Below are 27,575 nucleotides of genomic sequence, written 5' to 3' on the forward strand. Positions count from 1 at the left end.
CTCCCAGGGAGGCCTTCCACGGAGACCACGAAGCAGCCGAGAGGAAACCGCACAGCTGAGCCCAAGGGGGTGAGAGGCAAACCTGGCCAAGACAAAGTGATGGTGCGTCACCATCGTCCCCTCCCGACCCTTTCCACAATGTTAAAACTGAAACTAAGCCTCTCCTGGCCCCTCCAATTGAAATGTCCCTTTTTAAATGATCTCTCCAGTTATCACCGGGCAGCTTAGCCTCCAGGGCTCTTAACCTGCCGCCCTCCACCCCTCACCCTGGGCTCTGGGGTAGGGGAGTGGGGGGGGTGTCTGTCTACGCTAGGGTAGCTTCTAGAGGGGGTCCGTGTTCCCTCTGAGGAGCCCCCAGAGCAAATGACTGAACAGATTAGGACGGATTAGACAGATAACAATTCAGATCCTTTTACGAGCACATTTTTCACTCGACACTCAAATTCCCTTCTGTGCCCCACCGGCTCACACAACCCAGCGACTGGATAGTATTACTGAAATATCTTTGCGCCAGCCGAGTGCGTGGAACTGTGCAAAGCCAGATGTTCTTGTAACCCTGTTTTACTGAGTTATTTATATCCATATAATATTTGACATTTCCTGTGTTGTTAAAGAGTTGGGGGCCCTTGACGTATTTTTAAGAGAACATTGCCGACTTTTCATTTTTTTTCTTTGATGCCCAGCACCAGAAATAAGTAATATAAAGAGTGGGCTGTATTAAACAGATGCTTAGAGATCCAAAGTCCACCTTATTTTAGTGCCTTTCATCTTAAATGCTCTTCATGAACAGAAAGATGCTCGAGTCATTTGAACATATGAATTAAGCCTGCAATAAATGCCATGAAAGCACATGCCCAAGGGCCTCAAATCCGTGAGCCAAGAGACAAAGAAAAAAATGTAACAAGAATTAAAAATATCATTCAAGTTTCTAGGACTAAACTTGATGGAGTCTTGCTACATGAAATGTATCGTCTCTGAAGCTGATAGATATGGAAAGGGCTAGTTAAAATTTCTCCAAGCTTAGCGAAGTATTAGCAGGCAGATTTCTCCAGCTAAATGAAATAATGGAAACTTTACAGAGTTAAAAGTATTTGGCTGATCCCAAGTTGTGAGGATGCTTAAACTGTACATGAAATTTGATATCACAGAAGATAATTATTCTTTTTTGCTTATTGTAAAGATCCACTAACAAGCTCTTTTTTTTTTATCTTTAAGATTTCCAAATTTTAAAAAAGCTTTCTCCTTTATAGGATGTGACAGGGAGGGGTCCCTTCTTGATATCTTTGCTCCGCCCTGAAAACAAAAGTCATAGAAAAAGTGGAGAAGTAAGATGTGAATTATTTGGGGTCTTTTTGGTCTTTAGAGTTGCTTTATAAACTTTTAAAAAACTCCCTACACTCATTTTTGTATATTTGTTTGTTTGTTTAAGATCAGCTTCCATTCCTGAAAGCAGAGGTGGTATGCATATATCATTGAGCAGAGAAACTTCCAGAATACACCCTGCCTTCCACTGGATAGCTTATTCCTACTCATCCTACTCAGGGTCCTCCCTCACTCTGAAGCTGAGGGCCTTCCTGACAAATCCAATCCCTCCCGCCAAGTTACGAAAAGGAGACCCCGTGGTCTGCTGGTGTCTGTCGGAGCTCACCAAGCCTGCCTGCTCCAATGAAGTGGTGAAATCCCTTGCAAATCCTCTAAGCTGTGATAAGCGTCTAGTCTTCAAATAACGGACAGATGCTCTTGGAGCAAAGCGGTCAGGGTGGCCCTAGGGGTGCAGGCTTGCTCATTTGCATGACCTGTTCCCCACCCTGGAGGCAGACTCTGCTCAGAGTCCTGCCAGGGTCTCTCCATTGCTACAGCAGGGATTGGGTTCCATGTGTGGATCTACCTAGTTCTACCTGGATCCACGTTTCTACCTGGATCTGCATTTCCCACATTCTTCTAGACCCTACCTGGGCCATCAGTCTCGGGTTCCCTCCTCGAGATCTTTCTCGTCCCACTTCCTGATTTCTTGATCTTTTCCCTTCTACTCACAGTCAACACCTCACTTTTCCCCCTGAAAGACTCTGAATTTGTTGTTTCATGCAGTATATATTGTCTGTTTTTGCTTTTTTACTGTATACCTCAGAACCTTCTCCCTACGACCACTGACAAATTCTGTCCAACTCTAGAAAATCTTCCATCAAGAGATAACCTGATATTCACTGTGACAATAGTCACAAGATGTTGCCACAGTGTTTGGGAAGAGGGAGAATTCTGCTCACAATCTTCTTATATCATCCTTCACATCCACTCACCTAATGTCTTCCCACGTCAGGGTTTCCTTTTCCAAAGTATGACTTTTTTTTTTTTCTTTTTAGGGTCTCATCTGCAGTGTATGGAGGTTCCCAAGCTAGGGGTCAAATCGGAGCTGCAGCTGCCAGCCTACACCACAGCCACAGCAACGGTGGATCCTTAACCCAGTAAGCGAGGCCAGGGACCAAACCCACATCCTCATGGATACTAGTCGGGTTTGTTACCACTGAGCCACAACGGGAACTCCTGAAGTATGAATTTGAGACCCAAATGCAATCTTCTATTTCCTTGGATGGAACAAAGACTCAAGTCCAAGAGCTGCTCCTCCGGAAAATCTAGCCCTTTCTTCAAAGATATCAGTGGATTCACGTGGTTGCAGCCTTGAGTTTATGAAGCAAAGATCCCAAGGCTTGACTTTGGGGTGGGGGCGAGGGTTCATTTCACATGAAGACATTCACAGTCGCAAGTCATACCATAACCTGGCACCTACTCCGAGAAAACTAGACTGACGGACATAGATAATTTAAGACAATTCATCAGCACCGAATGGAAAACAAACAAAAAATATCCTACTAGGGTTGGTAGTAATCAAATCTCTCTGTGAAAACTATGTGTTTAAAGAATGGCATTTATCCAGATAATGGAGAACATGAATGATGTAAATGCTAGAATTGCTTCTTTCTTTCTCCTTTTTTTCTTTCTTGGCTGCTCTGAGACATATGGGGTTCCCTGGGCAGGGATCAGAACTGAGCCGCAGTTGTGATCTAAGCTGCAGCAATGCCAGATCCTTAATCCACTATGCCAGGCCGGGGACCAAACCTGCATCCCAGTGTTCCGAGGCTGCCAATCCCATTGCTCCATGTCGGGAACTCCAATGACATAAATTCTAGAATCATTAGAAGACATCTCTATGGAGCATCACAGATTCTAGCATATTAGAAATAAATGTAAATAAGAAAACTTGGAGTTCCCGTCGTGGCGCAGTGGTTGACAAGTCCGACTAGGAACCATGAGGTTGTGGGTTCGGTCCCTGCCCTTGCTCAGTGGGTTAACGATCCGGCGTTGCTGTGAGCTGTGGTGTAGGTTGCAGACACGGCTCGGATCCCAAGTTGCTGTGGCTCTGGTGTAGGCCGGTGGCTACAGCTCCGATTTGACCCCTAGCCTGGGAACCTCCATATGCCGAGAAAACTAGACTGACGGACATAGAAATAGCAAAAAGCCAAAAAAAAAAAAAGAAAGGAAAAAAAAAGAAAACTTAAGCATCATGCCTGTCTTACAATAAGCACTCTGTAAATTATAACTAGAATCATTATGGTTATTGTATCAGGTAGAGTCTCATCTTCAAAGAAACAGAGGCACAGGGAGGGAAAAGTTGCCTCCTGCCAAGCCAAAATCTTCTCTCCTTTCTCTGCCTCTAATCTCCACTCTCAAAGCAAATGCTGTGTGTAAAACTGGTCAGAGCAGCCACTGTTCAACCCTCAGTGCCCATCCTCTGAGCATAACGTTCAGAAATGCTTAAAAAACAAACATGCAGTCACCGGATGTCCTTAACATCTGGTTAAACCCATGAAACTCTCCTCTACCTCCACGACCTCCTTCTTAACTCCAAAGTGTAGGGGGAGAAGAAAAACTTAGGAAATCTCGAATGTAGTAAAAATTGACATATTCGTCTTTGTAATTTTTTTCCCTTCTCTATTGTGTGTCCTGATTGTATCCTCATTATTCAGAGGAATCCACATGGCTGGTAAGAAAAATTTCAACTTCTATAGCAAGAAAATTATAAGAAAAGAGATTCTAATTATCTGTACTGTTTAAAGTTCTAACTTGTGCTCTTATGAATCTAAAGGGAAGATCCTGGAGTTCTCTGGTGGCTCAGTGGCTTAAGGATCTAGTGTTGGCACTAGTGTGGTTTGGGTCGCTGCTGTGGTATGGGTTTGATCCCTTGCCAGGGAGCTTCTGCATGACAAGGATGCAGACACACACACACACACACACACAGGAAGGTCCTATGCTTAATGGGAAATAATGAGTATTTTCATGGTGTGTATAAATTAGAAGGAAAAGAAAGGGGTTATCCCCTTAAGAACCATAAAGAGACTTGAGGATGGTAACTCGGGCTGGCAGTAGAGAAGCAAAGGTGCTGAGGTCATGACCTTGGACCTTGTCAGGCATCCAAGCAATAGAAGTAAACCAGAGAGTAGCTGAAGGAGAAGGGGAGGAGTCTCCGGAGAGACAGTGAAGCATCATTAGAGGCTGACTGCCCAGGAGAAACTGAACGCCCGACAAGATCATCTTTCTGTTCAAAGTTGCATTTCAGCTGACCTCAACTCTTTGGAGCAAGAGCCTTCCCATCATTAATTTTTTGCAAAAGGCCTGTGTCTCCTCCAGTAGAAGGACACTTGACTAGGCTCCAGGATGTTACTGAGCCAGGGGCTGGGCACCCATTTGTGAGCTTTCCAGGACACGCGTACTGATCCTAACAGCATGGGTTGCCTGACTCCTAATGAAGCAGGAATGGTGTGAATGTCTAGACCAGGGTCTCTCAATCTCAGCACGCTCGCCACGTGGAGCTGAAGGATTCTTTGGGGGAGGGGCTGTCCTGTGCTTTGAAGGATGATTAGCAGCATCCCAGGACTCCACGCACTAAATGCCAATAGCGCATGATCCCCTCTTAGTTGTGACATTCAAAATGTGTCCAGGAGTTCCCGCTGTGGTGCAGTGGGTTAAGAATCTGCCTGCAACAGCTCAGGTTGCTGCCGAGGCAAGGATTTGATTCCCTTGAAGGAATCCGGTACAGTGGGTTAAAGGATTGCCACGGCTGTGGTTTTGTGGCAAGGATGGCTTGGATTCAATCCCTGACCCAGGACTTTCCATATGCCGTGGGTGCATCCATTAAAAAAAAAAATGTCTCCAGGAGTTCCCATCATGGCTCAGTGGTTAATGAATCTGACTAGGAACCATGAGGTTGCTAGTTCGATCCCTGGCCTTGCTCAGTGGTTAAGGATCCGGCGTTGCCATGAGCTGTGGTGTAGGTTGCAGATGTGGCTTGGATCCCGTGTTGCCGTGGCTGTGGCGTAGGCCAGCGGCTTCAGCTCTGATTCGACCCCTAGTCTGGGAACCCCCATATGCCGTTGGTGCAGCCCTAGAAAAGACAGAAAAAAAAATGTTTCCACACATTGCTAACAGTCCCCAGTGGGAGTGAAGGATACAAAGCTGTCCCCATTGTCAAACTACTGGTTTTGACAGTAAGGGGGCCCTCCGTTACTACACTGAATCTATACCTACCTCCAGCATTCAGGGCAAGATATTCGATCACTTAGAGCTATGGTTTGTGACCAGCAACCCACTATCGCAGACATCTCAATATGTTCATTTAGTTTAACAGTCTCAAAGTAGCTGAAGCACGCTTTTTCCATGAATACTCCAACACACACACATACACACACACAGACTTATAGAAGGGTGGTGAAAACAACTTCAGTACAAACTATTTTCCAAGTGCAGTAAATAAGCACAGTTTTTATGGTGAAAGGGAAATTTGCATTAACTTAAGGACTTAGGGAGTGATACAGGAAGCTAGATAATGACAGCATAAATGGTAAAACACTGAAAACAGGAGCAAGTCTAATACAGAATCAGGGACTGCTGGCAATTTTTGTGGAACTGACAATTTCTTGAACACATGCTTGGGCCATCATCATTCTCCGCGAATGCTCGCTAGGAAGCTCCCTTACATACCAGATATATAATATTGAAATATGGAAAAACATATAATATTAAAAAATATAGGAGTACCCTTCATGGTTCAGCAGTTAACGAACCCGACTAGGATCCATGAGCATGTGGGTTCGATCCCTGGCCTTGCTCAGTGGACTAAGGATCTGGTGTTGCCGTGAGCTGTGGTGTAGGTTGCAAGACTCAGCTTGGATTCCGAGTTGCTATGGCTGTGGTGTAGCCAGCAGCGGCAGCTCTGATTAGACTCCTAACCTGAGAACTTCCATATGCTGAGGGTGTGGCCCTAAAAAACAAATAATAATAATAATGAGAAAATATTAATTCCTCTAATGCTTTTTCTTCATCTGTAAAATAAGGACATAAGAACATACTTTAGAGGATTGCAATACAGACTAAGTGAGCTAAATCACTAAAGCAGTTGGCACAGGGCCTGACACATAATCATCTCTCAATAAAATTAGCCACTATTATTTTCATTATAATGGAATACTAGAGTTGAACCAGCAAAGGGTAATAACATTTTATACAGTATTTTGAAGCTCTGACTTATCTGATCCACACTCAGCCAAATAGTGACTTTGATGCAGAGATTGTCACAAATCCTTTAACCAGGAATCAAGCTGGAAGGTTGATGGGTCTTGCTCATGGGCACATGATTAGTACACGGCAGCCCAAGAGCCCAGGCTAGAGCCTCGGATTTCTGCCTGAGCTGTCTTTCACCAGGCCCACTCTACTCAGGGCTGGGTCTACACCCCTAGATCAGGTAGGATGACCTCAACTGACTTGAAGGGCTTAAACAATAAGGAATTTTATTTGCTCCTGTAACTGGATGTCCAGAGGCTGGGCATGGAACCAGGGCTCTGGCTCCCTTTCCCTGAGATTCTCTCCAGCTGCCTTCCTCTGGGCATCAGGCTTGTTCTCAGAGCAGCTTCCCTCAGGGTCTTTCTTAATTTTTTTTTTTTAATGTTGGCATCCTCGGCCTATGGATGTTCCCCAGCCAGGTATCAAATCCGAGCCGCAGCTGTGACCCACACCACAGCTGTGGCAACACCAGATCCTTTAACCCACTGTGCCGGGCCATGGATTGAACCTGTGTCTCTGAAGTGACCTCAGCCACTGCAGTCAGATTCTTTTTTTGAAGGGCTGCACCTGAGGCATATGGAGGTTCCCAGGATAGGGGTCTAATCGGAGATGTGGCTGTTGGCCACAGCCACAGCAACACGGGATCCAAGCTGCATCTGAGACCTACACCACAGCTCATGGCAACGCCAAATCCTTAACCCACTGAGCAAGGCCAGGGATCAAACCCACATCCTCATGGATACTAGTCGGGTTCGTTAACCACTGAGCCACGATGGGAACTCCTACAGTCAGACTATTAACCCACTGTTCCACAGTGGGAACTTCCCCTCAAGGTCTTAAAAAGGCCACCAGCAGAAAATGAGGCAAAAAGAGAGAAAATGGCTATTTACTGCTCTTCTTAAAAAATGAGAAAGTATGTTCCCAGGACTCTGCAATCTGCCTAAAACAGATTAAGGTCACATGGCCACTCCTGAGGCAACCAAGTTCGAGGATGGAATTGCTCTGGAGTCAGATCTGGCCCATCCCTGGAGCCGATGGTAGCGCAACATCCCTGAAAAACTCGAGTAGCACAGGCCAGAGTGCATCCCACCCCTCCACTTACTCAGGAAGGAAGGAGGAGGGATGGAGAGACAGGGAGGCAGCCAGCAAGCCCTTCACAGTATTCAAGACTTAAAGTTCCTACTGGGGGCACCACCCAGCTTCTTCTTTCTTTGTGGGGATCACCCCTGTGCCCCCCGCCCCAAAAAAGAATTTTTGATGAATCAAATAATGCCCTCAAGAAGGAAGTGAGCTGAGAGGAGACGTCTGCAAATTTGCAGGAATCATGTACCCCAGAAAGTCTTCTAGAGACATTTCTCAACTACAAGAGTCCAAAGGAAGAGCAGCTAAATGCATGAAATCCCCCCAAGATGAAAATTTCATGCCCTTGAATTCCAATGGCTCTGACATCCCACCAAACTACTTCATGGTCTCTCCTGTTATTTAATTTGCTCCAAGTTAGGGAAAGCCGCTCTCCATTCTCAGTTTGTTATTTAACATGTTGTGGAGAGGTTGGCTGGCCAGCTTTTTCTGAACAGTTTCTCTTTTGAAACATCATAAATCCTTAGCAGTTCTTCCAACCTTGGGTCTACCCTGTGTTTCCAGGTTTTAGCCACAGCTGATCCATAGACACTGCCTTCTAATGGCCTGAAGACGTCCCCTGAGAACAGGGATGAGGAGCTGAGAAACCCTCCCTGCATGCTGAGGAAAGACGGCTGCTAGGAAATGCCTCCCTCTGGGGTTTGGGGCTTAACAGTTCAATCCTGTGCTGAAAGCCGCGGGTGGAAGGCGGAGAGAGAGGGAGACCTGGGAGCAGAGGGGAGAGAACATTTTTTACAGGTCAAAGAAGAAAAGAGAAGGAAAGAAGCATGGAATTGATGGGCGGGTTTTGCTGCTAAACTGCTTCCTGAGCTGCCCACCTCCCTGCCCAAGCCCACCCTGCCAGAGCAGGGAACCCTCCAGGCCCCTGCAGGCCACCAACTCCCCTGCCCTGGCACCCCCTCCATTCTAGCGTGGGGCCCCCAGCCCTCACCCACTCGCAGGTGAAACCTAAGAAATAATAATATCACGAAGAGGAAAGAACAGCAGCCTGAGAAGGCAGATCTTAGAGTTTCATTCATTCAGCTGCCCCTGAAGTTCTACCCAAAGTCCCCGAAATGACTTGCCTCCACCACCCCTGCAATGACATCCACTCTTTCCGCACTAACTACTCAACCAGCATGCCTGGAGCCACAACCTCCAGAAACTCAGCCACCAACTCAGATCTCCTTGAGCAAAAGAACCAAAGCCGAAGGCAGTGTTGGGGGGGAGGGGGGGAGAGAGGCTGCTGATTGGTGAGATTTTTCTAGTCCACCCTCTTGTTGATTCAGGAACCTGTGTGCTCGGTGCATCTTGGACCTTAGACCCAGATCCAGGTTCCATGAATGATCTCCTGGAGATGTCACCTGCCCGTCCAGGCACAGTGGCTTCTCTTCCCTCCACACATGGACTGGCTAAGTGATGCGAGCTCAAGCCTTCTGTTTCTGTTTATTTGTCTTGCGTTGTGTTGTTTTATTAACCAGAAACTTAAAAAGGAGGATTTCTTTGTTGTATTGCCATTTGGCAGAAGACTAGAGGTTACAGTAGCAAGCAGAGCCTAAACATTTTTTTTTTTTAATCTCGATGAAAGTTCCTTCCAGAGAGAAAAACTATATCCGATTCCCTGTCTCCCATTGAACCTCTGAAGGACTTCCCACACCTTACCTTCAAAGAACGGAACCCTGGCCAACGAAAATGGAAAAACATAAATTTCTGCACGTAAAAGAAAAAATCAGAGGGTGCAGACAGGCCTGTGTCAACAGGGTATTTTTAGCTATCAGTGAATTTTTAGAATCAAGTTGTAAGGCATGGTTCTCTGCACATGGACCCAGAGTGTATTTTTTAGGACCTCTGCTACCCACGGCTAGGGTCTTTTTAGTGGGGATATCTCCTCACGGATAATATCCCCACTAAAAAGACAAGAAAACAGAGGCCCAGGATTTTCTGTCATGGCGCAGTGGTTAATGAATCTAACTAGAAACCATGAGGTTGCGGGTTCGATCCCTGCCCTTGCTCAGTGGGTTAAGGATCCAGCGTTGCCGTGGTATAGGTTGCAGATGCGGCTCGGATCCTGCGTTGCTATGGCTCTGGCGTAGGCTGGCAGCTACAGCTCTGATTGGACCCCTAGCCTGGGAACCTCCATGTGCAGCGGCAGCGACCCAAAAAATGGCAAAAAGACCAAAAAAAAAAAAAAAGAAAGAAAGAAAGAAAGAAAACAGAGGCCCAGATGGAGAGAGAGTGACCAGCATTAGCTCCCAGGGATTGAACAGCCGAGGTAACCAGACAATTCCTTGACAACTATACTGCTTAGGGCAGAAGCTCCAGCTTCCATCACCCCTGACCTCCATTTCTCAATATTTGCTCTCTGGCTCCTTCCCTAGAGTTCCATACTGTCCCTTCATTATGCATTACTTTTGCCTTTCTCCATCATGGGCTGACTTCCTCATCCTTAAGCTCAAAAAAGAAAAAGAAAAAAAATTCAGAAGGATCTCTCCTGCCAGGTTCTCAAAATCTCTCTCCTGGATTCTAACAGAAGGGTGTTAAAACCCAGGGTGACAGTGAGTGACGGGCTCTGGCTGGGCCCTGCCCCCTTGTGCCAGGAAAGGAGATGAATGCAGCAGCTCAATTTTCCCTCTATTTCCCTCAACGGTCACGGGTGGCTAAGTCTCAACGATCAAGCTGTGGCCGTTAGAGGCAGGAAATGGAATCGGAGAAGAGAGACTAGACTTACCCACCATGGAGAGCCCGGGGTGCGTCAAGCTCTTCCAGGTCCCAAAGCCCCAGTGAGTTTGCACCTGAACAAACCTCCAGGGCTCTGGGGGCCCTCTGCATTTCCTGGACTCCTGTGTCTGGATCCCCACTAAATGATGGTCCTCAGCTTCCTGAAAAACTGACTCCATGGGGTCAAAGAATATGCCAGACTTGGAGCTGAGAATCAGGTGCTATGGTCCCTGCTTTGCTTCTAGCCAAGTGAAGAAGTCTGAGAGCAAATTGCTTGCTTCTGTCCTCCGCGTTCATCAGCTCTGACGTAGCCTGGATTTGTAGGTAGAAGGACAGAGCCCCATGGAGGCAGTGCTGGAAACATTTACCAACACCGTTCATTCAAGGGTTCTTTTCTGTGGCTAGTGCTGCCTTTGATCAAATATCACACATGTGCAGAATCTGTAGGATGACACTCATCCATCTGAATGACGGAGATTTGGGGCTTCATAAAGGCAACTCTTCCTGCAATCGTGCAAGAGTAGTGAGAGAGTAAGGGACTTTTTTTTTTAGTGTAAACAAACAGGATTGTTTATAAATTAAACTAGATGAACTTCCAAAGCCAAACTTGCTCACTTTTCAATCCACCGGGGGCGGGGCGGGGGGGAGGGGGGTGCCTGTGTGTGTCTGTGTGTGTGTGCATGTGCCCTTGAAAACAGGAGAGGGATTGCTTACATTAGTAATTAGTTCAAGAATGCTATTAGATTATCTTGCTGTCTATCTCTATTTAAAAATCAGAAGTTCTTGTTGTGGCTCAGTGGAAATAAACCCAACTAGTATCCGTGAGGACATGGGTTCGATCCCTGGCTCCACTCAATGGGTTAAGGATCTGGCATTGCCTTGAGCTGCAGTGTAGGTCGCAGATGTGGCTCGGATCTGGTGTTGCTGTGGCTGTGGTGTAGCTACAGCTCTGACAGCCTGGGAACCTCCATAGGGTGCTGGTGCAGCCCTAAAAAAAAAAAAAGAAAAAATACAAAGAAATAATAAAATAAAAATCAGTCAGCATTCTGTCACTTCTAACTTAAGTTTTTCTGATAAATGACAATTTATGAATAATACATCCCTTGCATGTAGACTGATTTTAATGGAAATAATTTAGCGAATTTTTCATTTGAAGTTTTTTCCCAAGGCTGTTACTACATTTCAGAATAGGTATATTTGGAAAATGGTGGCTGTTGAATTTTTTAGAGTTCGATATAACTAAACTTCATTGACTATAATAAAAAATATTATATTCTTGGAGATAAATAGCTACTTATTCATATAGCTAATTGTTATTGAGAATTAAGTCCCAGGAGTATGCTAAGTACTTTAATACATGAGATAATTTAATCTTTATTAGAGTCTTTTGAGATAGTCACTCCTATTATCCTTACTTCAGTGATGGAATAACTGAGCCTTAGGAAAGTTAAATAGCTTTCGAGGTTGTACAGTCAGAGCTGTTACCCAGACCTTGGTGCGTTTTACCAGAAGCTAGAATCTTAATCCTACTCTATGTGGTCTCACTATATTGTTGGTAATTGTAATTACTAGGTCCTTCTTGACAGCACTATTTGTCAATTAAATGTTTGAGCCCATAATATATGCTCAAAATTTAACATACCTTTTGCTTTTCTTTTCCTTTCTTTTCTTTTTCTTTTTTTTTTTTTTTTTTTTGCTTTTTAGGGCTGCACCTTCAGCATATGGAGGTTCCCAGGCTAGGTGTCAAATTGGAGCTATAGCTGCTGGCCTACGCCAGAGCCACAGCTATGCAGGATCCAAGCTGTGTCTGCAACCTACAGCATAGCTCATGGCAATGCCAGATCCTTAACTCACTGAACAAGGCCAGGGATTGAACCTGCAATCTCATGGTTCCTAGTCGGATTCGTTTCCACTGCACCACGATGGGAACTCCAGGGGTGATTTTTTTTTTTTTTTTTTTTTTTTTGTTCCCAGGCTAGGAGTTGAATCAGAGCAATAGCTGCTGGCTTATGCCACAGCCACAGCAACTCGGGATCTAAGCCTCGCCTACAACGTACACCACAGCTCAGGGCAATGCCAGATTCTTAACCCACTGAGCAAGGCCAGGAATCGAAACTTCATCCTCATGGATGCTAGTGAGATTCAGATTAGTTTCCGCTGAGCAACATATCTTTCTTTTTCAATTTTTCCAGTAGGAAAAGAAGAGTCATTTTCATTGCAAATGTAATCAAAATATAAGTGCAAATAAGTCTTCATGGATGTAGAGCATTGTGTGACTCTTCACATTTCACTTTGGAGACATGACCCTTAATCCCTAATAATCCAGGGGAGGTTTGTTTTTACTTTTTTTTTTTTTTTTTTTTTTTTTTGCTCTTTAGGGTCGCACCCATGGCATATGGACATTCCCAGGCTAGGGGTCAAATCAGAGTGGCAGCTGCCTGCCTACAGCACAGCCACAGCAACATGGGGATCCAAGCTGTGTCTGCCACCTACACTGCAGCTCACAGCAACACTGGATCCCCAACCCACTGAGCGAGGCCAGGGATCGAACCCACATCCTCTGGATTCGTTTCCACGGCACCGCAATGGGAACTCCCTATTTTTACATTTGACTCTCATTACTGACCCATTTATGTGATGTTACATCTTGATAGTTGTGCTCATCTCAGCTCCTAGTGACAACACCGAGCAAAAATAGCACGAGAAGTTCCTAACAGCAATGAACAGCAATATAAATTATTTATAAGATGCACTCAAATTTTTATGTTTATCAATATTGTTGAGATGTCAGTTCCTTCAGTGTTATTGGCAAAAGGTTAGACGTATTTATCGATGGAACAGAATGAATAACTTGTAAACACACCCACATGAATATAGTCAACTGATTTTTGACACAGGTGCAAAGGCCATTCAATGAAGGAAAGATAGTCTTTTTAACAAATGGGGCTGGAACATTTAGATGTCTATATGCAAAATAAATTAAGTAATTAAATAATGAACCACTACACATACCTCACACCCTATACAGAAATTAATTTATGTAGATCATAGACTTAAATGTAAAATTTAAAGCTATCAAACGCCTATGGAGTTCCCATTGTGGCACAGTGATTAACGAATCCGACTAGGAACCATGAGGTTGCAGGTTCGATCCCTGGCCTTGCTCAGTGGGTTGAGGATCCAGCGTTGCTGTGAGCTGTGGCACAGGCCGGCAGCTACAGCTCCAATTAGACCCCTAGCCTGGGAACCTCCGTATGCCACGGGAAGTGGCCCTAGAAAAGGCAAAGAGGCAAAATAAATAAACAAATAAAGCTATCAAACGTCTAGAAGAAAACACAGAATCCAAGAACATCTGTATGACTTCAGGTATAGCAGAGTTTGCATATATGACCGCAAAAGCACGATACATAAAAGAAAAAAATATAAATAGTACTTTATAAAAATTTAAAACTTTTGCTTAGAGAAAGACATCATAAAAGAAGCAGTAGCACCTAACAGCAAGGAGTGCAACTAATTCCCAAGTCTTGGTTTCTAAATACCCTCCTGCTGTTCAAGGAACTGAGGATCCTTGGAGGAGACGGTTGTTGATTTCAGGGCTGGGCAGGGCAAATATAAGATAGTCTTGGAGCACCATGTGGTGCTAGAAAGTAAGAAGATGCGAAAGGAAAAAAATCAGAAAGGATGGGACATTTCAAAGGGATGCAGGAGTCAACCCAAAAAAGCTTCCGATGGCCCAAATGGGCCAGTCTGAGACAAAAAAATAATGAATACATTGGCAGTAATGAATTACAATCCAAGGATAAAATAAATCCCCACAAGTCCATAGGGAAGGAAGGAAGGAAAGAAGCAAGGAAGGGAGGAAGAAAGATAGAAGGAAGAAGGGAGGAAGTGAGGGAAGAAGGAAGGAAGGAGGGAGGGAGAAAAGAAGGACTAGAGAGGAGAGAGAGAAAGAAAGGGAAATCAGAGGGGGAGGAGAAGGGACAAGTCTTTCTTAACAAAAACTCAGATTAAGAAATGTAGTGAACTGAGTGAAATCACCATTAGGGCACCACAGTAATTATTGCTCAAGGTAAACTCCAGCTATGAATGCTAAAATTACTGAACAAAAGAGTAAGTTCTCCATGTATTTCCCCCCAAAATACTTGCTAATTGAAAAGCGTCCCTGCCCCCCTTTCAGATTCTTCTCAATTACAAAGGAAAAAAAAAAAAAAGACTGTATAAGGGAGTATCTTGGCCAATAGCACTTTGACAAGTGTTCAAGGTCAACACCTTCTAGTAAGAAGAGAAGACAAGTCAATGTCATGGATCCTCTAGAACGATGTGCAGCAGAAGGCATCTCACTTCTGTGTGTTCTTCCCAAAAATATATAACATCAATCTAATCATGAGAAAACCTCAGACAAATTCCTTCTGGGACGTCCTACATAAGACCCCACCAATGCTCTTCCAAAATGTCAAGATCATTTAACAGAAGGAGGGACTGAGTTACTACTACAGATAGAAGAGGCTAAGGACCCCTGATGGTTCAGTGCCTTGTGGGTCCTGGACTGGACCCTGGAGCAGAACAAGGATGCTGCAGGAAAACCAATGACATTCAAACAGTCTATAGATTGTCACCGCTACTGTACTAATGCTACGTGTTTATCATCATGCCATGGTTATGTGATGTGGGAACATTAGGGGGAGGGCTGCATAAACTACATCTCTACTGCCTCTGCTACTTTTCCTCTGGGGATGAAGAGAAGGGACATAAAAACCTACCTTGGATGTTTCAAACATGGGAGGAGAGAAGGGAGTTATGAAATCAACAAACTGGCATTGCGAATTCCAACCTCACCACCACCTAAAGGAGATGGAAAATGAATCTATTTCATGGGACATGTGGATAGAAACTCAACAAGGAAATGGGAGATTAAAAGTTAAAAGACTTGGGTTCTAGCCAGGCCCTGTGGTTCACCCTACAAGGTTTGACAAATTGCTTATGTAATGACTCAGATAACGTCTAAAATACATTACTTAGATAATGTCTCAAAGATGATTCTAAGAGACTCAGGTTTCTGACATGTGAGTCAGTTTTCAGCAAGTAAAAGATGGTGATAACAATGCTCGTGTCACTTACTGAAATAAAATATTTAAATATTGTCATAAAAAGGGTCATTTCTGTATCAGATTCTGTTTCTTCCTGGAAATCGAGTATGAATCTCTCTAGGGTCCTTTCGGATCACATATGACTCTCAGTGCTATATGAAGTAGATCGTGCCAATGCGATCCTAGTAGAACAAGATCAAGGCTTCCACCTGCACTTGTGTCTTTCTTTTGACCGAAGTCACATGTGAAAAGTTTATGAGCACAGATGACCTTGTCAATGGCACACATATAAAGATTGAACTAAAATTTAAGAGAAACGTGCGAGGTGGAGGAAGGAAATTCTCTTTCCAGAAGCAAGATTTGTTTACAAAACTTGAAAACTGCGAAGCCATGGACTTTATATAACTTTCCCCAGTGCATTACCATGTGACTTAATTTTAATATCACCAGTTTAGAAGTTCCCCCTGTGGCTCAGCAAGTTCAGGATCCAGCTTGCTCACTGCTATGACTTGGGGTCAATACTGTGGCACAGGCTGGATCCCTGGCTGGGGAATTTCTGCATGGTGCACGTGAGCCAAAAAAAAAAAAAAAAAGGAATTACTGGTTTCATGGTACCTCATTTGTCAGAAGTCCTTCAGGTCCATCAGGTAATATCAGTTGAATATCCACTCTGCACACATGTGTGAGTGAGCGTACATGGGTGCATTCAAGCAAGGAACTGTGGATTTTGTTTTTCTTACTCCATGTGTAAGAACACTGTATAGAAAATGCGTCCGGAAAATAACCATCCCTGTAGCTCAAACGCACACCAGTGTTGGTCTGGTTGGGTGCCCACTTTTCCCGCCCCAGCCCATGTGAAGGAGCTGGTGAGCAGCTGCACGTCAGCAGTGTGTTCGCTCCATTTCTGTCCCCGGTGGGGCAGGCAGGAAATGCCAGCCTCCTCACAGGAAAGCCTGTTGTGGCGAGATTTCCCGATTTCCTTTATAAAAGCAAGAAGGCCAGATCCAGGGGGAGATAAGCACTCAAGATTGCAAGTGCTTATCGCCTCTGGGTTCTGGGCCCCACGGCGATGACCCGTGTCTCTGCTGGAGGCGTAGGCCGAAACTCAGTTTGGTTCCAGATCGAAAGGACTGCCCAACTGAAAAATGCCCTCATCATCCACCCTGGTGGGTCCTTGCAAGGGAACAGAGCTCAGCGACTTGTTGAATTTTCACTGGGAGTGGTATCGGTGCCTCGCGAAATGAAGGCTGCCTCTCCACTGTGGCTGCACACTGCAGTCACCTGGGGGCGCTGTAAAAAGATTGGGATATCTCGTCCCCAAGCTAGTCACCAAAGCCATGGTGCCCATGTGACCCTTGGCCAGCTGACACATGAAATATTCAGTGCGCACACTGCTTCCTGGCTCTGAATTTTTACTGCTGGTGCCACTTGTCTAAAAAGTTAGTGGAATGAAAAGGCTAGGGACCACAAAAGGACAAGCCAGCCAGCAGAGGTGGCTAGCTGAGTTAGTAAAGGATGCGTGAAACTGGCTCGATTCAAATCCAGCGAGCTCTGGTCGTCACCCAGGTCAACTAACTCTCTGGTCAGAACTCAAGGGAGGGGTTAACGGGGGGCGGGAGGGGGGGCGGGGGGGGGGGAGAATCATACACTTGAAGGAGAGCCCTGTCTCTTCAAGGTCCACTCCACATCACCCCTTCTGTTCCAACTTTTGTAAAATAGAACCAAAGTCACCACCCAAAGAAGCAGCACACAGGCTGCACTGAGTAACATATAACTACCTCCTCTTTCCCTACGAATACTAATGATCACGCTGAAGCAATGAGAATTTCGGAGTCAAGTACTGCGACTGGCCACACACCAGTCTGATCTTCTCAAAAGCAAAATTAGAATGCGTAAGAAATCTGGAGTTCCCGTCGTGGCGCAGTGGTTAACGAATCCGACTAGGAACCATGAGGTTGCGGGTTCGGTCCCTGCCCTTGCTCAGTGGGTCAACGATCCGGCGTTGCCGTGAGCTGTGGTGTAGGTTGCAGACGCGGCTCGGATCCCGCGTTGCTGTGGCTTTGGCGTAGGCCGGGGGCTACAGCTCCGATTAGACCCCTAGCCTGGGAACCTCCATATGCCTCGGGAGCAGCCCAAGAAATAGCAACAACAACAACAACAACAACAACAACAAAAAAATCTATGTCCCTCTTGCCCTCAAGCCTCAAGTCTAGGAGACATCTTATTTCGAAAAATCTGATTGAAAAACATTCACCCAGAAAATGAAAACATGCTCTCCACTTTTGATCTCTTATCTAGGAAAACCAGGTTCCCTCAGAGGAACTCACCAGGCAGGCAGTGAGTCCCAAGTGTTTATTGTGTTAAGTGGGGGTACATTGTTTTTTGTTCAGCTGCGAAGTGCATTGAAGTGATACCGAATGACCGGGCTCTCTCCTGGACCCCGCTGTCCCTTGTCCCCTGTCTGTCAAAGTTGAAGGTCACCAAAATAATAATAATGACACATCAGACCATTATTTGGTCAGGCAGGTTGTACATAGCATCTTTTTCCTCTAGGAGTTGGCAGCGCTTGGCCAAAATCCTCTCAGTTCTCAAAAGACCATCCTCAGGCATCAGTATGAGGAATATTGTTTATACTTCTCCTCACTCAACCATTTCCTATATTAAAAAAAGATGCCCTAGAGGACAGACTTGTGGTTGCCAAAGGGGAGCAGGGAGGGAATGGGATGGATAGGGAGTTTGGGGTTGGTAGATGCAAACGGTGATATTGACAAGGGGTAAGCAATGAGGTGCTACTGTATAGCCCAGGGAACTATATCCACACTCTTGGGATAAACATGATGGAATATAGTATGAGAAAAAGAATGTATATACATGATGACTGGGTCACTTTGCTGTGGAGCAGAACTTGGCACAATGCTGTATATCAACTATAAGCTAATTTTGAAAAATACAAGTGTTAAAAAAAAGATGCCCAAAGACCTTCATGTCAAATAGAACTGGCATTAGCCCACTTTGACTTTTGCCTGGGTTTTTTCTTCTCTCTTTTTAAAATCAGGGTCATTAAGGAAGGAAGGGGGCAAAGACTACAGCATCTAGGCTTCAGACCACACTGCTCGGTTCTGTCTTCAGCAGCCAGAGTGAGCCCACTTTCTCTTCTGTGGCATTTTTCTCAGCGGCGTCCTTAAGTGTTGTTAGGTTCTTTTTTCAACTAACACTTTTTTTTGGGGGGGGTCTTTTTTGTCCTTTTAGGGCCACACCCATGGCATATGGAGCTTCCCAGGCTAGGGGTCGAATCGGAGCTGTAGCTTCTGGCCTGCACCAGAGCCACAGCAACGTCTGCATCTGCGACCTACATCACAGCTCACGGCAACGCCGGATCCTTAACCCACTGAGCGAGGCCAGGGATCGAACCCACAACCTCATGCTTCCTAGTCAGATTCGTTTCTGCTGCACCACATCGGGAACTCAACTAACCCATTGATATTCTACCTCCAAGTTGCCATGGATAGACCAGCTGTACCATTCATTGCAAATATTTTGAATCCTTTAGTTACCGATTCTTTGCAAACCTTAGCAGAGTGTTACCACAAATGTCCTTTTCATGGTCCGTTCTCTCTCCTCAGCCCCCGGTCCCTGAAAGGGAATGGATGAATTAACGGATATATGGATAAATTACTACACTCAATCATAAAAAACATCACGCAATGTGGAATCACAGCGGAATTATTACAAAGGAAACATTCCGCAGAATTTCAACAGGAACAGGTATGGAGACCATCTCCCAGGAACCTGGCAAAAGAGAACCATAAGTGCAATCAGTAACATGCTCCTTAGAACTGTGAAGATTTAAACTAGAAGACGCCTCAGGGATCATCTAATAAAATAAAATTAGTTAACAAATATCCATGAAGAGATAAGTTAATGGGGAGAGAAACTTGCTCAGGGAGTTGGAAGGATAAATCTCAAGTATATTTGGTCTTAAGAGCTTCTCTTTGCTGTAATGCATAGTCCCATTCATTCTCCAGCAACCACTTCATCCCCAAGTCCTGGGAAACTTTACTTATTTTTGAATTATAGATGGGGGAGGGCTGAAACTGTTAGCTGGGGGAGGTCCTTGAGTACCTGTTCAGATTGCTGAATTCTTGCCTCAGCCATTCTCCATCCTGGCTTTGAATGCTCCCTATTTCGCATCCTATGTCCGCTTACCCATTCTAAGATCCTCTTTTACACTGAGGATGGGTATGCATAAGCCCGTGTGTGTGTGTGTGTGTGTGTGTGTGTGTGTGTGTGCACGCGCTGGGGGGGAGGGTGGGTGTGAATGTGGGTATGTGATGAGAATCAAAGGCCTGACCAGGTCACACACATCTTGGAATCCAAAGGGCCCCCTGTGTGACTGCTCTTTTCATGGATTCTGTTCTACTCACTGCGTCTATTTCCTGGACTTATCTCCCGGAGCAGATTTCCCACCCCTTCTCTCTCCTAGTAATTTCCAGGAGCTCAATCAAGTTTTGCAGCCTGTCCAGGGCCCCAAGAGGACACAGATAATGAGAGATAAGGAGCGTGACACCTTGCTGGCTACACTGTAAAATCTGAAGTTGTTTGTTGGAAGAGCTGGAAGCAGCTTGCTTTCTTCCTTCCTTCATCATTACAAGCAAAAGCACTAGAAAATCCACAGAGGACACTGAAACTCAAGGTAGCTTTGGGTTTTATTTGGCATAGAAAGAATCCCCAAGACAAGAACACTGCTTTATACACAAGGCCCCGCATGGCCCCCAACACTATGATATACAATAAGTAGATGCTGGTCATCATAGCAGGTTCTAGAAGAGTTGAGTCAACACGGTCAATTCCCTTTTACCTGCTTGGAGAAACCAAATACATGGCAAAATACGATTCCCCAGTTGCACTAGTCTGCTAGGGCTGCCATAATAAAATATCAAAGTCTTTGTGGCTTAAGCTATCTATTTTCTCATGGTTCTGGAGACTAGAGGTCCAAGATCAAGGTGTTGCAGGTGTGGTTTCTCCTGAGACCAACCTCCTTGTCCTGTGGTTGATCATCTTCTCCCTGTGTTCTCACCTGCCCTTCCTCCATGCTCCCACATTCCTTAGTCTTCTCTGCTTATAAGGACCCCAGTCCTTTTGGTTTAGGGCTTATCCATTTTACCTTCTTTGCCCCATTAAAAGCCCTGTTTTCAAATACAGTCACCTTCTGGTCAGGGCTTTAACCTATGAAGTTTAGGGGGACACTAATCGGCCCCTAACACGTGTCATCAGAAGCACAGCCACGACTGGAACCTAAAGTTTCCACCCCTAGAATGTGAATTTACCTTTAATTCACATTCTTTGTGGGGTTAAATAATCTCACTAAATTTCAGCACCCTCTGATTGGAAGGAGTCACGTGATGATCTCATTGCCACCTCTCATTTGCCCAGTAAGGAAGCTGGTCCTGCTTGCCTTGCTTAGAATCCGAGAACCCCCCCAACAGCCCAGGGTGGCACCACTCAGATATTTCTCCTGCTCCTCTACTGGTTTCCCATCTCCTGATTCCCAAACTCCACATGAGGGTCACTTGCTACCCAGACTCTGGATTGCAAATCAATGGCCCAAGGAAGCAGGTTGGCACCTGGCATAAGAAAGCCCCCACCCCTTCTCCCTTTGGAAACTATTGGAGGGCCAAGCTGGCTTTCATGGGTCTTCCTACTCCACCCCCCTCCATCCTCCTCTATTTTGTGCCTTCCTAGGGAGGCTATTACCAATTTCAGCAACTTTCTTCGGGCAAATGGAAGGCTCCAGGTGACAAGGGAGGTGGTCATACCTTCCTGGAGGATAAGATAGCCTGGGTCCTACCCCTGCCCCACCCCTGCCCCAGATGGGGTGCTTAGGCCCATAGGTACTTCCCTCTTGGGCATCCACAGTCCTCCCCACCTCCCCCACCTCCCATAAATGCACAAGCTTCCAGGTGTATGTCCAGCTCTGAAACCCTGCCTGAAAGGGACTCCAGATTAGTCATCACTTTGTTCCCAGCTCATGTTTTCCCAGGATCAACAAGATTTTATTATTTGCATGACCCTTGGGGTAAATACTCATTCTGACTTTTAAAAGTACCAGAAAGGTAGGAAATGGGACAAGTGCTCAAGCTCTCAGGGGCAGCTGTGTGCAAACACACACACACACAACCCCGAAGAGTTTGGTACACAACTTGGAGACAGGCACCTCCATCAGCCGACCATACCCAGGGTTCTTGGGAAGAGGAATTATCACACCATGATCCCTGGTGAAACTATTTATGTAAAAATGAAGCCAGCGCATGCGCACTGATTCCCTGTTACCATGCAAAGCAGAAAATAAATGAGTAACAATCACTCAGGTGAAAGTTTCCTGTAAGTTTTTCCTTAATAAAAATGTGATAGTTGTGTTTTTTGTGTGCTCCCTTCTTTAGATTTTGGTCAGAAAGGAGAGATGTAACTAAGTAATTGTTCCACTTCTCTGCCTATCAATTTCAGTTATGGACACAGGGCATCCAAACAAACTCAACTCCTGCTTTCAGCGAGCTTACACTCCAAGGAAGGGAGAAAACCTTGGGTAGATATGTCTACAAACAAGGATGCAATAAAAACTGTGAAAACATAGAAAAGAATGGGTTAAAATCCAGAGGCAGGTACTCAAGTGATCTCTTAGTGACCACCTTCAAGAAAAGGAAGGAAGGGAGTTCCTGGTGGCATAGTGGGTTAAGGCTATGACATTGTCAATGCAGCAGCTTGGGCTGCTGCCATGGTGTGGGTTCGATCCTTGGCCTGGGAACTTTTGCATAATGTGGGAACAGCCAAAAGAAAGAGAGAGAGAAAAAGGAAGTAAGAAGAAAAGAAAAGAAAGGAAGGTAGGGAGAGAAAGGAAGGCATGGAAGAAAGAAAGACTATAAAAAAGAATACATATATGTGTGTAACTGAGTCACTGCGCTGTACAGCAGAAATTGGCACAACATTCTAAATCAATAATACTTTAAGGAAAAAAATTTTTTTAAGAAAGAAAAGGAAGAAGAAGGAGGAAGAATGGGAGGGATGGAAAAAGAAAATAGCGGAAAAACCAATTCTGGGTGCTGAGGTATTAATTAGACCAGTTGTTACATTTTCATCTCCTCTAATACAGCTGAAGCCTTCTGTTTCAAATCTCTAACTTTCTTAAAAAGAACTTACCTTTGCAAAGCATGACATTGGTGTAGGACGATTATCTGATAGTCACAACTTTTGCTTTATTCTTCGTTGCGTGGAATATGTTTATTTCCTTTGGGAGGGAAGATGAGCTCTTCCCAAATCCCAAGAACAGAAATACGGGGCTGTGGTTCTGGTATCTCAGCCCCCTCCCCTCCCCAGCCCCATCTTGTTTTCCTAAGCAGTGGCCAGGAATGTGCTGGGCGGGAGCAGCCTGGCAGTCAGCACTGAGCCCTGGCAGCCCCAGTCACGGTCCCGGGCTGGCCTTTCACCTCCTAGCTCTCCCGGCTGCTCTTATTAAGCAGCAAAATGTTTCAATATGTTGAGCTTTGGGGGAGGGACGGAGAGAAAAATCGGGATATTGTTGAGAAGGAAATAATGAATAACCCTGCCCCCAGTGTTCCTACCCCCCACGTGGGGAGGTCTGGGTGATAAGTGTGCTCTCGCCAGAAATGGAATCCCAGCAATTGCCTTTTGGTCAGAAATTTCCAGAGCTGGTTGGAAGGGAGGAGATGGGGGTCGGGGGAGACAGAAGAGGGAGCAGGTATTCAATATTTTCCTAGGGTCCCGACAGAACCGAAGCTGTCAGAGATCTGGATACATAAGGAAGGAAGAGGAGGGGGATGCAGATGCTGGAGAAGCGGAGGCCAATTCTCAGATTCTCATTCTTAGGAACCAACACACACTATTTTCACCAGTCACCTCTGCTTTCCCCCACACCGGTTAATTTGTTCTGGGTGAGGGGCCTGGTGAGCAGTTCCCTTTCACAGGAGACTCTGGAGAGGGGGGGCCCAGGGTGTGAAAATGCCAGCCTGGTGGGACTTGCCAGCCAGGCCGAGTCTGCGGAGAATGGCCCTGGATCGGGCAACCAAAAGAACAACCGTGAACATGAACCTGCAGCTCTGAGGCGCCTTCAAGTCCAGGTCTAGGAGTAGAGGTGAAGAAATAAGCAACATTCCAAATTTCAAGAAAACCTAAGTCTGAGGACCCAGATACAACCCCTAGGCAGGAATGTTTTTTTTTTTTAATTGAAGCAGAGTTGATTTATAATGTTGCATTAGAGCAACAGTATTTATAAATGTGTGCATGTTTTAAAATCAAAACCTCAAAATCGCACTGGCTCTCTAACACTTGCAATCCACCCTGCCCTTATAGATGCTGTCAGTAGGAGCTACGCGCCTGTGAGGACCAATAAGAGAAAAGAATAACTTTAAGGGGGAAAAACTTAAGGGCTTGAAAAAAGCGAATTCTATTTCACTCCTACCGTTTAAATGTAAAGAGTAATTATTTGCATTGCAACCACTGCAAACTAAATACTCAGCTTAAAGAAGGCCCGGGTTTCCACGTCTCCTCCTGGCTTGACAGGGCTGTATGACTTTACATTTATGATATGTGCTGGGTTCTGGTGATCCTTGACATTTCCTAGTAACACAGGGAGGTTTCTGGAAAAGCAGCTGGGGGCAGATGGGTAGCTATTAGAACAATTCATCAGACAGCAGTTGAAATATTGATAAGAAAACGGAAATCAAATTAAAAGACGGGAAAAGACAGAGGAAGAGGGAGTGGGGCGGAGAGCGCTGGAGAGAGGCAGCCAGAGAGGCAGACCTGAGTGGCTGCTGCAGCCCGTAGGATGTGCAGGGGCTGAGGCCGCCTGGATACGCTGAAAAGAAAGGCAAACTTCGACTCTAGGCAGCCAGCGGGTTTAATTCCACTCTGCCAAGGATTGGGAGTCTGGGTACAGAGGAGTCACTCCAAGAGCTTGAACACCCTGGAGGTGCAGAAATCCGGCTCCTGCTGGCGGAGCAGGAAGGGGTGTCTAAGGTGGGTGTTCGTTTGTGTGGGATCTGGGGGTGGGGGTAGGGGGCCAAGGCAGAGCCCTCTGCCGGGCTGTCTGCTCTAGTTGCAGCCGGGAAATGCAAGGCTTTTCTGGGACTCTTTCTTTCTCTCATTCTCTCCCAGGTTTTCTTTTCTGTCCTTTCCCTCCCTACCTCTTGCCCACTCTTTTTGCAAATTTCACTCGAACTTTCCAAGAAAATGGGGAGACGCTGGAGCAAAAGCACCAGGGAGAACAGTGAATGGGAATCTAGGAGCCTGGAGAAAAGTACCTGGTCCCTGCACTCATGTGTCTGTTGTGGCTTCAGGAGCCAAAAAGCTGGAATTTGTTAGTGGAGAGAAAAGTGTTTTATCAGAAACACATTGGCTGCCGTAGTAGCTGCACCCTGCCACGTTAGAGGTGGTTTAAGAGAAGGGAGGGAAGGAAGAGGAGAGAGACGGCTGCCAGACTTGGCGAGGAGAGGGAGAGACGTACGCAGGCGGCACCTGGCATCTTAGGGTAGATTTTTATGCCTTTCAGCCCAAATAGTCAGCCCTCAGACACTACCTCCCTGCCACTAAAAATGAGGCCACCTCATTCCTGGTCTTTGGGAAGAAAAAAAAAAGTGTTTTCTTTCAGAAAAGGGGAGGGGTGCACTCTGGGAAAGAGGCCTCCGGAGACCTCAGAACCTTGAGCCAGGTGCTTCTTTCTAAGCTGTCCCCCACCGGGAAGTCCTAGGGCTTGTGGGGGAGCCAGGCAAAAGGACTGTGCCCTGATGTTGGCAGAGCTGCCCGAGCGTTGGCAACTCTGTAAGTAGCTGTTCCCTGGGACCTTGGGCTTCATGGGTAAGGACATCTACCTCTTTCCTGGTTACTGTCCCCTCTGGTGGGGACAGATCGCTGTCCCCATGTATGAAACTACCCAGAGCCTGGGGGAGACAGATGTCTCCAAATGGGATTACAGGTGGAAGACGGTTACAGGACTGCAGGAAAGAGACTCAACAGTGAGAGCTGGCTCTCACCACCTCCTTAGCCTGAAGCCTAGGGGATAGACATGCAGGAGGGCGCGGGTACCCGTGCTTTATCCTCCCTCGCTGGTCCAGGTGGAAGGAAGCCCCCCCCCCCCACTCTTCTGTCATCTCCCATTGCGTTCCTGCTTCACCATCCCCGACTCGTGGGTGACTGAGGTTTCTCCCATCCAGGTTGGTTCTTGGGCCTTCCTGACACCTCCTCACCAACCCAGAATGTTCCAGACAGTCCCTGACACGTCGTCTTACGTCAAGGTAAGACATGACAGCGTCTTTAAACAGGTAATGACCCCCAACCTCCCCTCCCCGCGCACACACACCACCATGGTCCCTTCTGTCCCTCCCAGAGAAAAGAGATGGGGGAGCGGCGGCGCTCTCGGGAAGGTCTAGAGCAAAGGGCACGAGACCAGATGAGGTTGTGCAGATCCTCTGAGGACAAGGGTCTGGGCCAATTCTGTTTGAGGAATCGATGTGAACAAGCCTGGTGAAGGTCGTGCAGGGAAGCTGAGGCACTGGGGGCCTGGCTCCCAATGTGTGGCGCGCACAGCAGGTTCCCCGAGTCAAGGGTCTGTGTGGACGCGAGTGTGAAGGTGTGAGCGTGTGTGCATGTGGGGACGGGTGAGTGATCGCGATTCGCTTCTTCCACGGATTTGACACCCTCTAGTCCTCAAACCCACCCTCCTTGGCCCCACCGGCGCCTCGATAGCACAGATTCCTATATTTAACAGTATATCAAAGGGTGTTGGCTTTTTTTTTTTTTCTTTTTCTTTCCTTTTCCACAACAGTTCCCAAGAATGTAAACAAACCAAGGCCAGGACATCTGGGTTACACGTTTAATGAAAATCCGCCAGCGGGGCGGGGCCGAGGGTGGGGACCCGCTCGGTGTACGGACCATGGCGCGATTCTCTCGCAGCTCGCAGCCCAGGCGCTACCTCCCTGCTTCTGGGTAGCGGACCAAAGCCTTCCGCGCTTGGAGAAGGAAGGACTTCGGCGGCCGGGCAAACCCACTCCCACCTCCTTAGGTCCCGGCCCCGCCCCCTCCTTCCGGAAACTCCGCCCGGAGCCCCACCCCCCACCCCCGCCAGCCCCCTGCTCACAGTCCAGCGACAGCGACAGCCTGGCGGTGTGGCTGTCTGCAGGCGCCCGTGTACCTCGATGGAATGGGAACTCTCGAGTCTTATTGGGGCGCGTCAATCATGCAACCAACCCTCCTCCTGTTTCTCTCAAGGGAAATTTGTTGACACAAGGTAGCATCTTCTGGCCCCTGCCTATGGTCTGGAATCTATAGTCAGTTTGGGGAAGCCAGGTTTTGGAGGCTTGGCAGGGAAGGGGTGTTTATCAACCAGTGATGAATGAATGAAAAATGAGTGACTCAATGGATGCGTAATCAGTGAACGGAGGGGTGGACGCACGGCTCCCAGGAGGTGGCAGAGCACACACAGAGTAGAGCGCGCTCGGGTTCGCGGCGTCCAGGTTTCCTGAGAGGTTAAGGACGCCGCGTAAGCCCTCCCGCCCAACCGCTCCCAGGACCCAGGGCACAGATAACCCAGCTTCCACTCCGGTCTCTGCCCAGAGGGCTGTAAAGGGCAGGGGACGGGGAGCTTCGGTCTCCCTCCTGTTCACGAGGACCCCAGAGTCTGCCCACACCTGACACCCAAAACCTCGGGGATGACGAACCCCGAGGGACAAAAGGGAACCCAGGAGCTTGACTGAGGCCAAGGGCCAGAAAGAAAGCAAACGGTCCTGGGTTAGGGGAGAGAACCGCTGGGGGAGGGGGAGAGGGGCGGCAGTCTACGAGTTGTGGCCGCCAGGGGAGCCGCTCGCCGCAGGAGCTCTTTTCAAGGGGAAAAAATGGATTTTTCAGCAGCCACAAAGTTTGTATTGTTGCACAAAGGAGTGCATTGATGACGGCGAAAGGTTCGCGTGGCAAGGACAATCTTGGGTCTGTTCCGCCGGCTCCCTACGCCTACCATTTGCCAGAGGGGCACAA

General features: G+C 46.7%; 1 protein-coding gene across 2 annotated transcripts in view; it reads left to right on the plus strand.

The window, feature by feature from the left end:
• The first annotated feature begins 24,343 nt into the window (after positions 1-24,343).
• The window catches only part of FLI1 (Fli-1 proto-oncogene, ETS transcription factor), a 136,710-nt gene continuing 133,478 nt past the window's right edge, over positions 24,344-27,575 (plus strand). The window contains exons 1-2 of one of the 2 annotated variants that reach the window (XM_047752689.1): positions 24,344-24,566; positions 25,760-25,867. In XM_047752689.1, coding sequence (XP_047608645.1) covers positions 25,802-25,867 — 66 coding nt within the window. In that variant the 5' untranslated portion in view covers positions 24,344-24,566; positions 25,760-25,801. The remainder of the gene's footprint in view (positions 24,567-25,759; positions 25,868-27,575) is intronic. The other variant, XM_047752690.1, reaches the window with a different exon arrangement.

Source organism: Phacochoerus africanus, chromosome 11 (assembly GCF_016906955.1).
Source record: "Phacochoerus africanus isolate WHEZ1 chromosome 11, ROS_Pafr_v1, whole genome shotgun sequence".
Lineage (NCBI taxonomy): Eukaryota > Metazoa > Chordata > Mammalia > Artiodactyla > Suidae > Phacochoerus > Phacochoerus africanus.